Source organism: Sporothrix schenckii, assembly GCF_000961545.1.
Source record: "Sporothrix schenckii 1099-18 chromosome Unknown Cont38, whole genome shotgun sequence".
NCBI classification, from domain to species: Eukaryota; Fungi; Ascomycota; class Sordariomycetes; order Ophiostomatales; family Ophiostomataceae; genus Sporothrix; species Sporothrix schenckii.
In genome coordinates this window covers 2,480,952-2,493,550 of record NW_015971139.1, presented here as the reverse complement: position 1 = coordinate 2,493,550, position 12,599 = coordinate 2,480,952, and the positions used below count along the sequence as shown (strand labels likewise).

At 55.0% G+C, this 12,599-nt stretch overlaps 4 protein-coding genes and 1 non-coding gene across 5 annotated transcripts; 3 read left to right on the top strand and 2 right to left on the bottom strand.

The window, feature by feature from the left end:
* Window positions 1-78: 78 nt before the first annotated feature.
* On the top strand, window positions 79-642 carry SPSK_06661 (DRAP deaminase; the record flags this gene model as incomplete). The annotated part of the gene is made up of 1 exon (XM_016733362.1): window positions 79-642. The coding sequence occupies one exon, from the start codon at window positions 79-81 to the stop codon at window positions 640-642; it is 564 nt and encodes a 187-aa protein (XP_016592532.1).
* A 624-nt stretch (window positions 643-1,266) lies between these two features.
* On the top strand, window positions 1,267-2,418 carry SPSK_06397 (uncharacterized protein; the record flags this gene model as incomplete). Its single annotated transcript, XM_016733103.1, has 1 exon — window positions 1,267-2,418. One exon carries the CDS (start codon window positions 1,267-1,269, stop codon window positions 2,416-2,418), a length of 1,152 nt encoding a protein of 383 aa, XP_016592531.1.
* A 408-nt stretch (window positions 2,419-2,826) lies between these two features.
* On the bottom strand, window positions 2,827-4,182 carry SPSK_06299 (uncharacterized protein; the record flags this gene model as incomplete). Its single annotated transcript, XM_016733005.1, has 1 exon — window positions 2,827-4,182. The coding sequence occupies one exon, from the start codon at window positions 4,180-4,182 to the stop codon at window positions 2,827-2,829; it is 1,356 nt and encodes a 451-aa protein (XP_016592530.1).
* Window positions 4,183-9,437: 5,255 nt separating this feature from the next.
* SPSK_05945 (uncharacterized protein) lies at window positions 9,438-12,044 on the top strand (the record flags this gene model as incomplete). Its single annotated transcript, XM_016732653.1, has 1 exon — window positions 9,438-12,044. One exon carries the CDS (start codon window positions 9,438-9,440, stop codon window positions 12,042-12,044), a length of 2,607 nt encoding a protein of 868 aa, XP_016592529.1.
* A 443-nt stretch (window positions 12,045-12,487) lies between these two features.
* SPSK_11198 lies at window positions 12,488-12,580 on the bottom strand. Its single transcript has one exon. It is a non-coding gene; the product is annotated as a tRNA-Phe (tRNA).
* Window positions 12,581-12,599: the final 19 nt, after the last annotated feature.

The window sequence follows — 12,599 nt, the reverse complement described above, 5'->3', positions numbered from 1 at the left end:
GAAACTGAATGATAAACTTCACGCTGTTCGACCTCATGTCAGTCGACAACTACCTCGAGGACGCCGTTTCCATCCGACATGTCCGACCCATTGAATCACCGTGCTCTCGCCTACATGCGACAGGCCCTCGACCTGGCTCGCAACTCGCCCCCAAGGCCCTCCAACTTTCGCGTCGGCGCCGTCCTCGTCGACGAGGCCACCAACACCGTTCTATCGGAAGGCTACACCCTCGAGCTGCCGGGCAACACCCACGCCGAGCAGTGCTGCCTGATGAACCTGGCCGAGAAGCATGGCGTTGAGGAAGAAGGCTTGCCTCGCCTAAGCGAGGCGGCACTGCCTCGCCAGCTCGGCCTGTATACAACAATGGAGCCCTGCTCGTTCCGCATGAGCGGCAATCTGCCGTGTGTCCAGAGGGTGCTGCGGCTGGCTTCCGCGACGCCAGAGACAACGACTCCTCGCCAGATTACTGTATACTCGGGTGTCACGGAGCCTGATACGTTTGTCTCCAAAAACACGGGCCGCCAGACCCTCGAGGGTGCCGGCATTCGGTTCGTGCATGTGGCGGGCCTCGAGGACGAGATTCTCGCCGTGGCAACAGCAGGCCATGAGACAAAATCGGGGACCGGCGAGGAGATGACATAAAAGTAAGACAGTAGTGGCTCGTCTTCGGCTTAATATGGACATCCGGTCACTCGAGTGGCCTTATAGTATCGAAGCACATCGGGTGGCAGGCCACTATCCGGCTAATTCGTCCTCTGCTTGGCTATCCCGCTTGTGCAGAGCTTCTATTTAATTGTTTCCTCTTCCCGCTTTCCACATACTCTCCCACTGTCTACTCTTTTCATGTAGACATTCATTTACCCTCGCACAAAGTCGCCCGTTGTGTACTCTACGGAGGCTGTGCTGGGACCAGTGCATACCTGCTTTGAGTGACCATGGCTGCGAACCACAGGAGTCTGTCCCGGTTCGTGTCGTGTCACGGTCTTTGCCTTGCCGAAAGAGGCCCCGGGCAGGGTCAAACTTGATGGCTCCATCCTACAAGTGGAGATGAAGGACAGAACAATAGTGACCGGACGCGGGAACCGGGCACTCAGAAAAGTCTCCGTCTTACGTTTTTATATTGGACTGGCTTGCTTCTTGTCTGTCAAGCCGTTGGATTAAAAAGACGATTGTTCGCCGCATCTCTGGACAGCCTGCTCATATTCCACCTACGGTCTCTTTCCTTGTACTTCATTGCCGTCCGCCGCATTCACAACCTCACTCAGCATGCACCTTTCTGCCATTTTGGCGGCTCTGGCCGCGACCGGCCCGGCTGGCCTCACCAACACGTTGGACAAAGAGCCACTGCAGCATCTCACCGTCCCCGAGCCGCTCGCGAATCTCGGCATCCAGCGCGCCCGTACCGCCAGCGGACCCTTTTCTGTCCCCGGCATGGTCGCCAACGACACCAGCGACGACAACGGCATGGCGACCTTCCAGAGGCCTGCGCTCGTGCCCTGCGTCGACTGTTACATCACCGGCTTCTCCTTTGACGTGCGCTACGGCGACGGACCCAACGGGTCCGCCGGTGCCATTGCCAACGTTGACACGGGCATATACCTGCACCACGGCGTTCTCGTCAACCTCAACCGCTCCGACACCACCTGCGACAAGCTCGGCGGGGCCAGTATCCAGCGCATGTTTGGCGCTGGCAACGAGCGCGGCTACATCGACCTGACGTCCAACGGCACGCGCCGCGCTGGCTACTACGTCGCACCCGACGAGACCGTGCTGTTAATCGCCGAAATTATGAGCATGCAAGCTGGCGCGGCGCGGGACGTCTACGTGACGACGACCTGGGACTATGTGCAGGCGCCCTCGTCGTCGAATACGACGAAGACAGGCGGTGCTGCTGCTGCTGAACGCTGGGCTCCGGCCGTCCCCGTGTGGCTCGACATTGACGGCGACTGCGGGACCTATCTGAACGGCTCCGAGGTGGCCGTGCCGCCGGGCGACGCCGTGTTCTCCTACTCGTCGCCCCAGCCGTGGCATCCGCAGTCGGGCGCGGGCGGTGCCGCCAAGAACTACAGTGTCCTCGTGTCCGCGAGCCACCTACACGACGGCGCTCTGCAGCTCGACATTGCCAAGAACGGGGCCACGGTCTGCGAGGGTGTGGCCACCTACGGCGGGACACCCGAATACGTTAGTCAGGTGCCGGGCCCGGACATGCCGGGGATGCCGGGCATGAGCATGGGTCCGGTGCCGTTGACACACATCTCAGCCATCCACAAGTGTTATGATGTGGGCACGACAAGCAGCAGTGACGCGTGGTCCATCACGGCGCACTACAACTTTACAGCCCATCCTGGTTTGGAGACGACCAACGGCCTGGCGAAGCCCATCATGGGTATTGCCCTCTTGTTCCTCGCGGAGGAGTAGACCGCGTCCTGTGTAGCGACGCAGGGTTCATGCGTGCGGTAAAGAATTGGACGAGACTTTGGCATTCTCTATCTCTAGTGTAAGAATGTATGATACAATGAACTTCAATGACAATTAAATTGAAAGAAAATGAAATCGAAAGTAAATCAACGCGAAATATAAATCAGTCCGCTTTCTATGCCGCTTCATGAGGATAGTTTTGCCGTAGATGTTGCCCATGTTCCCAAATAAACCGTTCCATGCCATGTCGTCAGTCGTTTCGTTTTTGTTTGCTCCCAAGGCACACCTACTGTACTATACAGGATGCCATCGTTGCCCTGCGGACAAGCAAACGATGCTGCTTGACCCCTCGTGTGTTTCTCTCCGGAACACACTGTTCGTCTTTCCAGTCAAAAGACATTTTAGGCCTTAGATCTTGATGCCATCAAGAATCGGTTTCGCCTCCTCCGACTGCCACCAGCTCACACCTGGCTTGCCGGGGAACTCGTACGCGTCCATGCTGGCTGCCTTCATCTCCACGCTGTACCCGGGCTCGGTGGGCGTCGTGTAGTAGCCGTCCTTGATCACCGCAGGGTGCTTGAAGTGCTCGTGCAGGTGGTCCACGTACTCGAGCACCGACAGCTTGCCGCTCACAGCGACGTAGTCGATGGTGCTCAGGTGCTGCGTGTACTCGGGCAGGCCGACACCGCCCGAGTGCGGCACAATCGGCACGTTGAACTTCTTGGCCATCAGCAGCACGGCCAAGACCTCGTTGACGCCGCCCATCCGGCACGCATCAATCTGGCACACGTCAATGGCGCCCGCGGCCAGCAGCTGCTTGAACACGACGCGGTTCTGGCACATCTCGCCCGTGGCGACGCCAATGCCAAAGGGGCGGAGGGCGTCGCGCACCGCCTTGTGGCCCAGCACGTCGTCAGGCGACGTGGGCTCCTCGATGAACCACGGCCGGAACTCCTGGAGCGCCGTCATGTACTCGACGGCCTCGGGCACCGACCACACCTGGTTCGCGTCGACCATCAGCACGTTGCCCTGGTCGTAGCCGATGACCTTGCGGGCAATCGACAGCCGCAGCCGGTCGCGTGCCAGGTCGCCGCCGACCTTGAGCTTGAAGTGCTTGTACCCCTTGCTCAGCGTGTCGCGCAGCAGCGCCTCCATCTTGTCCTCGCCGTACCCGAGCCAGCCCGCCGACGTCGTGTACGCGGGGACGGCGCGGTTCCGCTCGGCGTCGCGCATGCGCTCGGCCTTGCCGACCTCGCCCGCCTGGAGCATCGCCAGCGCCTCGGCCGGCGTCAGCGCATCCGTAATGTACCGGAAGTCAATGCACCGCACAAACTCCGCGGGCGACATCTCCGCCACGATGCGCCACACCGGCTTGCCCAGCACCTTGGCCCACAGGTCCCAGATGGCGTTGACCACGGCGCCCAGCGCCAGGTGGATGACCCCCTTTTCGGGGCCGATCCAGCGCAGCTGGCTGTCGTTGACCAGATGGCGCCAGGTGGCGCCCCAGTCGGCGACCAGCGACGACAGCGTGCGCCCGCGAACACGGTCGGCCACGTGGTTGATGGCGGCGCACACAATGTCGTTACCACGGCCAATGGTGAACGTCATGCCGTGGCCCTGGAAGGCCGGGTCGTCGGTCTCGAGGATGCAGTAGGCGGACGAGTAGTCGCCGGCGGCGTTCATGGCGTCGGAGCCCGTCTTGTCGAGCGACGTGGGGAAGCGCACATCGCGCGTCGACCAGCCGGTGATTGTGATCTCAGGCATGGTGAAAATGTGAGGGAGTTGTAGGGTTGTCGTCGGTATTGGGAGAAGAACGGTTTAGGGTGTTCGTGGGGCAAAGACGAATGCCAAGTGATGTCCAATGGATGGGAAGGAGCCGACAATGGTCGAGAAGGGAAGGAGTGAGGCAGTTTGAACAGGCGCCAGCAAACTGGACTCAACAGAACGACTGGCAGCAGCTTCGTAAATTTGCGCGGCCGAGTATATGTACTCCGCACAATGCCCGGATGTTTCGCAGAACCTTTCTTATTTTCTCCGTCGTCGAACCCCGTCCTCAGTGCTCCCGTCTATCATTCCTCTTTCTTGTTGTTGTTGGCGACTGTTGGCGGTTTGCCGGCATTTCTTTCCCTCGTTCCCTTCTCCTGAGTCGCACCTTCCTGGTCCCGCGACGCGACTAACACCGGCGACTTCTTCTTTGGGCCGATTTAGTGAGGGGCAATGATAGCTTCGGCGCACCAGCCTATGAAGCTTTGGCGGGGGAAGGCGCCTGGAACGTCTCCAATGGCCAAAATTGCACCGAAAACCGGCCTGTGATTGATGGAGAAACTATTTTTATGGGGCGTTTTGGTGCGCTCGCTATATCTTTCTCCCCAGGCCAGTCCCAGAATTTCCATAGCCTTGACGTCTCGCCGTCCTCGTGGGAATATCCCCCCCCGGGTTCGCTCCTTGATCGGATGCGGAATATTTTGTCTACTGGTAGCCGGCTGGGGGTAATTTTAGGATTTGGCGGTCTGGGCTGGAGCGGATCTTCATAAGCCACTCTGCATGAGCCACTCTTCATGAGCCGCTCTGCTTGAGCCGCACTTTCTATTGTTCGACAATGGCTTCACATGCAGCGAGCAACGCGAAGTTCCCGAGCAGAAACAACAGGAGGAAGCTACTCGGTGTTTTGTGGCATTGTGTTACCAATATCTTTACTTGCAGTCGTAGGACAACGTAAATATTGCTGGCATGCGAAGCGCGGGACATGGTTCGAAGCAGGCCACATCGGCTGCCCACGGTACTACCCCCAGATTCCTTGTTCTTGTCGAAAATATATTGACAGCCGTTGAGTACACGCATCGTCATATGTGGTGTTTCATTGTTCATCGAGACATTGCAGAGAGATGTTGTTGCGGCAACCATTTCTCAAACTGTCGGTCTAGTTCGTTCGATGCAGTCGAGATGCAGACCAGTACTTAGACAAACTTTGTCAATTTCAGTAAATCATGTGGTACAACAATTCGAATGGAAATACGGACTCTTGCAGCTGTACTTGTGCAACGTGGGACGACAGTAACATGCCGACCCGAAATGCAGTGCATCTACGTGATACGGGTGTCTTACCTCTGCGATGTTCTGTCTAAGGGTCGTCTCGACTTTCATGCTCATGTTTTCTTCATGCAAGGGGACAAAGTAGAGTGCTTTTGCAGAGGTCGGAGCTTAACACCGCCGCCTCTTCATATACGACAGCGGTGTACAAGACATTCCATGCACGACATAACCGTTCGACCGGTGGTCGTCCGACCTACGCCAAGCAGTGAGTGAGACAGATCCTAGACGGAATGAGATATCAATGCAATGGAGCAAGATACGGACGAGAAGACGACCATCCCCTTAGCCAAAAGAGGGCAAGGAACAGTTCATAATACGAGGCTGGGCTGAGAACTAACAAAAAAGGTCATTGGTTCTCCGGCGCAAGTACTTTGCGCACATCAATTGTGGACTTCTGGCTGGTCAGCCGTCGTTGCCTGCAGTGCAGTGCTTTACACTGCACTGTCGATCCCAAGATCAGCTTCATTGCTCCCACAGAGTCGAACAGGCAGGGTGGAAAGACATGCCCAACAACTGGCCTGGCTTGGTTCGTGGCCCTAAGGCTCTGTACTCTCGAGAGAGGAATGCGGGAATATTTGAGACAGGGTCCACAAGGAAATTCAGGGAAACAGTTCCTCGACGAAAGGAGCATCCAGAAGCATGAGACAGCAGAAGCAACCTCGACGGCACTCCGAGGGGGTCATTAGCGGTCACTTCTATAACGGCCTTCGCTCTGCATGATCTGTTGTTCTAGATATGTGCTAGCTCACGAAAGTGGCAAAAGAGAGGCATTGGCAGCTCCATATCTCGTCTCGTATTCTCAAACGGGTTGCGGGAGACGGCGCGCCACGGAAACGAGCCGATTGTCCGTCACCCGTCAATACCCAGGATCATCATAGTCTAGTGAACTTCAGATCAGCGTGAACTTCAGATCAGCCCAACACAAGCCGGCCTGTTCGTTTCTGATCTTCAATCCAGCAGACGCACAATAAACCAACTACCAGCCAACTACATGTTAAATACAGTATTGTACAGAAAAGGACTCGGCCGTGAGGATACCTGCAGTACGTCGTAGTGGAGGGTAAAATCCGAGAAAAAGGAAGTAAAACTTCGTATAAGTGCTTCAAAGTGGATCGCTGCCCCTCCCATGCTTCGTTTTCAGCAACTCTCTCCTGCTGTCACTCGCCATCTCTGTGATAGAGAGGTTGGTCTGTGCCCCATCTGCTCCATCGTACTGTTGCAGCTGGGTATTGCTGGGTAATATGCCACTCGAGTCCCTAGAAGAGCGCGGAACTCCTGGAGGGACGGGCCTCATGAAGGCTCCACTCCTTCGGTTCTAGTCGTCGTTCTCGGCAACGCATCATGCAGATGGGTGCGTGGATTCGTATATTTTTGGCATACGGGCATTGTGTAATGTTGTTCGAATAGCGCATACTGAAGAGTGGCGTTCTATAGTGCTTCTGAACGCCTCATCTTTGGTGCTGTGTCTTGAGGAGCTCATGCCCTCATACTATCAAAATCCTCCAATTTTATGACGGTTATGAACCTTGCTTGGCCGCTAGGTGGACCTACCCTAGTCGTATCAAAGCCCATTGACTTGAGTGAGACAGACGACTGCTCAAAGAACCGACCGTTGTCGATAGTCGGCGGGAGCGAAGATGTTCGTACTCGTCAGCTTGGATCTTTGGTATGATGCCCTGTCTTACTTTTTATCTCTAGGTTCTCTTGGCTTGCCCGCCCTCCCGAATTCTGTCATCAGAGAAGAGCACATGTTTTTTTTTCGTCTCTGTCGTCTCCTTTCTCCCCATGAAATTACGGTCTCTATGAATTTAATCTGTATTTGATCGTGTGTTTCTCCCCTTGTTGTCTTGACTACCGTGAAGTGTCGTGCTACGCTCTTCCAATCGCAAGCGATGTACAGACACCATACAGTATAGAAAAAGGGTTGGGACGTGCACTGTTCAGCTGCCCCTCTACTTCGTATATGGGTTCCGCATGAAGGTAAGTCTTACCAGCTTTGGTTGCCCCTCTTTCTTGTTTTCTCATCCTGCCGCTCACTGATACAATTCAGTTACTTCCTGTATCTATTTCTCTTCCTCTCCGTTTCGTTCCTAGTTCGGTCTGCCAGATATTGGTGTCACATGAGTGCGATACATCCAGGGGTACTTGAAGTTATTTAACTCGATCAACACTGTCTCGCACATTTGAATATTATTTGGGGTTGGTAAAATCGAAGCAAAACAAAAGTGAAAGCATACTTCATTCGATGTACAATGCTCTGCTGGGGTACATGGGTCTGCCAATTGCACAGCGTCCTGCAAGTACCCATTAAAGCGCAGGATGTGGGGGTATTGTTTCTACGAAGAATTGGACCCCAGTTTGCGCACCGACCAGCCAAGTGCAGCGCAGAACAGCAAAACAATGATGGGTCCAGCACCGACTACCCTCGTCTTACACGCACAAAAGTACCCTCTGTTTGTTCCAATGGCATCATGGACTCCTGGGCGGTTCCTTCCTTGTTGTGTGGACGGAACATGGCGCACCTTCCTGACTTTTCCCGAGTATCCTAGATTCTGTGTTGTATCCATCGCGCCTTCCCTCCTTGTGGCCTCGTTCCTTCCCCTGTGTTCTATACCGCAATGTCCGGGATCTTACAGGAAGAAACTCTTCATTACATCGTTCGCTCTTTCCGCGTCGTCAGTCTTGTGGTACTTTGTTAACCCCTGTCGTTGTCTCATCCCATCATCCACGTTGAAGACAACCCTTCCATCCACCACTCTCTTCCAAGACACACACACAATACCACGACAGCCCAACCTTCCAGAACCCACACACCTCGTATGCAGTCTGCTTGCCACCTCTATTTTTTCGTTCTGCATCTGCAGCGCTGCAACTTTACAGCTCTGCAGGTCTGCAGTCAACAGATCCCCGGCTGCTTACAACGCGGATTGGCTACAAGCGACCTGCAGGCTGCTTCGAATACGAGGCCTGGCGAGTCTAGCTTGACTGGGACCCGACTTGCAGACAGTCTACTGCTTGGCCGTGCTTGACTTTCTCGTTCATGCGACCTTAGCGTCTTAGCGTGGTTTGGTTGCTTTCCCTCCTTCGTTTCCTCCCAACGTCTCTTTCACGACTATGAGGTAATCGTGCATCGAGACAAAGTCCAGCTGGAATGGTCCCCCAAAGACACGGACGAGAGGACGAATGAAGCTCGGCGACCTGAGACATACTAGCTGATCGGAAGACAAGAGACGAAAATTGAAAGCGAAGGGGAAAGGAAGGTAGAGGCCATGTTGGAGATGCTGGAGCAGAAGAAAGAAAGACAATCCGATAAATCACAATAAGCACTACAAAGAAAGAAAGAAAAGAAAATACCATAACGTCACCTGGAACTATTACGCTATCGACCAAGACGCACAAGGCCGCCAAGTAACAAAGAAAAGAACCAGCTGGGGCATGGCCTAGGCCGGCCAGCTCTCTCACGCATCGGATCTCGATACAATAGTACCTCGAGGACTTGGTCCGTGGGCCTGCCCCCAATAGGTAGAGAACAGCATCATGCAGCCCGTATCTGACGAAAAGTCCAGACTTCTCCCATTGCCGCCTGCCCGATATAATTCATCCCACATCCCACCCTCACCCACGATGTCGTATAACCCTTATTTTTATTGAGCTTCCAAGGCCCTGCACCTATCTTCTTTTTTTTCTATTCACTCGTTTACTTTTCATTTCCCATTTCCTACGGCCCTACATTCGTCTTTTCTCCCCAGTTTCAGGCACGCACAGCCTGAGCCAAGGCTGCAGTCAAACACAAAGCCGTTTCTTAGAGGCTGCTGTCCTGGAAAGGCCCGTCGTGTACCAGGAATAAAAAAAAAAAAAAAAAAAAAAATCGTAGGTCCGACCATACCACTTGATCTGGCTCTCCCAAATTACCAGGTCTAGCCACAATGGCGACTGCAGAGCGCCGCAAGAGCTTCTCGCTCTTCTTCGGCTTCAGCAAGGAAGAGCCCAAGACTGATCCAATGACCGACAGCCTCCCAAAGGTCCGTCGCAAGCTGCAAAAGGTCACAAAGCAGGCTGACAGCGCGGATATGAGCACCTCGTCCACAAACACAAGCAGCACAGCGGTTCGGGCACCGGCAGTTGGCGGCGTCCAGACTGTCAAGCTACCCGGCGACGAATATTTCCTTGCCACAAAATATAACGCTTCACGGCCACCTTCCAGCCGTGATGGCCGCAGTAAACTCGCGCCACGTCCCTCCAAGGAGGAGGAGCAGGCTCGTCGCGAGAGCAGGACACGATCCTTCTTCAGGTCATCCAGTACCAGCCGCGTTCCCAGCTCCTCTCGGTCCACAAGCTGCACTCGCACCGCTACTTTCACCACTACCAGCAGCACTTCCTCTGCTATAAGACCAAGCGCAACTTGGGGTGAAGGCACAAATCCTGCTGTGGCCACGGCCGCCATTGACTACCAGTCCGGGCCTGCCGTCGAGTCTCAGGCACTCGACAATGTCCAAGACGCTGCCCGGGCGCAGGTGAAGGCAGCACAGGCCGCGGCTCATGCTCGCGCTATCCAGATGATGGAGGAGCACGAGCGCCTCAGCGCGCAAGAGCGGGCCATGCAGAACCGTACTCAAAAGAGCACACCGCCCTCTGCATCACGCACCAAGCACATATCAATGTTGCCTCCGGCTTTGGCCGCCCAACGGGACGGAATCGCAGAGAAGCCGACGGCACTGTCATATCCTATGTTCCACCGCCCGTACAGCAAATCCCAGCCGCAAAATAGTATTTCCTCCAAGGAGTCCGATGCGTGGCGGATTTCCTCTACGACTGCCAACCGGCCGCCATACACATCTCGCAAGTCGATGCATTCGGCCGTACCAGCGCCCATTGCCATTCCGAGAAAGGCAAACCGTACTTCTCCGCGATCCCCGATCCCTTCTTCAGCCATGTCAGACTCGTCGTCGGCGTCCATGTTGTCACCCACCTCAGACGGATCCGACCATTCCTCTGCCTCTCTCGCCCTCACTGCCGCCACTTCTTTCGACCAACCCCACAGCAACCTTCCCACCTCCGGCAACGGTTCCGCTTCATCCTGTGCCCTATCGTCTCCCAGCGACTCTGTGAGCGGCTCGGCCCCGTATCCCCTTGGTCATAGACGAAACCGCAGCAAGTTTGACTTTGACCACGAGTGCAGTGACAGTGGCAGCGGCAGCGACAGTCGACGTGCTGTGCCCGAGCTGTCGTACTTGTCTGGTAGCAGTAGCCGCGGCTCAAAGTCCACACCCGACTCGCCCTCTTTGATCTCGTCGGCCGATGAGTCGTCTGCTCCCTGTCCCAAGCAGCGCCGCAAGATCAAGACACCCGTCTATGCCGTTGGCCAGCTGGAGAGCGGTGCATGCGCTGATGAAGCTACCGGCGTGGCCACTGCCATCACCACTGAAGACGTTACCCGGCAGGTCGAGCTTAGTCTGCTGCAGTCCAAGTCGAGCATCGAGTGTATCGCCGAGGAATACCGTGCGCTGCTGGCATCACGCAACTCCCAGTCCACGGCAGATGACAAGTCAGAGCTCAATGTTGACGCCATGCAACGTCCAGTCTCCGCTGGCCGACGCAATCATAACCGCAACAGCAATAACCGCAACAACACTAGCAATTTCCGAAGTAGCGTTGGTTGCAACAGTCCAATGCATACCGCCTCCATGGGCACTCAGCGAAAGTTCATGCTGGCGCCTCCGGCTGTCACGAGCACTTACAAGGCCGAGACTCGTGACAGCTCCGCGCTGATACCGACAGCCGACTTCCAAGACTTGCCGTCACGCGCCGCCATCAACTCCCCGACACCACCGCAGCCCCTACCTCCCCTTCGCACACGCAGCCGTATGACGGGGCTTAGTCACATGCACAACGACAACGTTAGCAACGCCAAATATGTCTGCAGCGACAACAACGTGAACAGCAACATCTACAGCAAAAGGAAGACGCCGACGCCTCCGACGCAACCCGACCGCACCGACAACCTGGGTCTGCAGCTTTGCGTCGACCTGCTCACTCGTGAACTGTCGTCAGCTGTCATACGCCGGTCGTCACCAGCTGCGGCCACATCCGCCTCGCAGCGCGCTGCCACTCGCCGCCATCTTCAGCAGAACAATAGCCAAGATGCCAACGGCCTCCACTCCTCAACCGTGGCCTCGCCCTATACGCCACTTGCCCCGACACCGATACCTGTCGACAGTACCAGCTCTGCCCTGCAAATCCTTGTCATGATCGAAGCATACGAGCGACTGCGCGACCAGCTTCGCGCCGAAGCCCAGAAAACGGCCAAGGCTAGCAAAGACAACAAGGACAGCAAGCGGGGTGCGACTAGCGGTTGTGAGACTGGCACTGACGAGATGGAGGCCATGTTCAGCCTGTGGATCAAGGCCTTGTACCGCATTCACGACTCGCTGACGAGCGACGAGAAGACTGGAGAAGACTATGAGGAAGACGACAATGACGAGCTCAACAACACGAGCGACAGCGACTACGCCTCCGCTGCGGCTGGCAGGTAGAGTCTCGTTCTTCATTTAGCGACTGCTTTGACAGCACTTTCTATATCTCCCTCCGTTTCTTTTTTGTCTTTACCAACTACCCTTGTTTGCTTTTCTTTTACTTTGACATACGACGTCTCTAAGATTTGTCACCTTAATGTTTTACGATATGAGTTTATGTAATGTATTTTTTATGGTTATTATTTAAGCATTTGGACGCATTGCTTTGAATAATAAATTGATTTGCGTGAGGAGGCTGGGCAGACATGCCCGTAACTGGGAAAGGAAAAGAGAACGGATTCGTTTTTATTTCATAGGCATTTACCACAAAAGGAACTTATAATGAAAAAATGACAAATGGAAAGAAAATATCCTCCAAGACGGAACTAAGATATATAACAAACACGACGGGTTTGCACTGTCTATAGAGTGTTGATAGCAAGTAGCTTAAAAGTCCAAAAAATTGGGGCAACTCGGGATCGAACCGAGGACCTTCAGATAAGCTTTGAATGAAGTATTACTTCAGTCTGACGCTCTCCCAACTGAGCCATTGCCCCTGTTTCTTTTGATGACGAC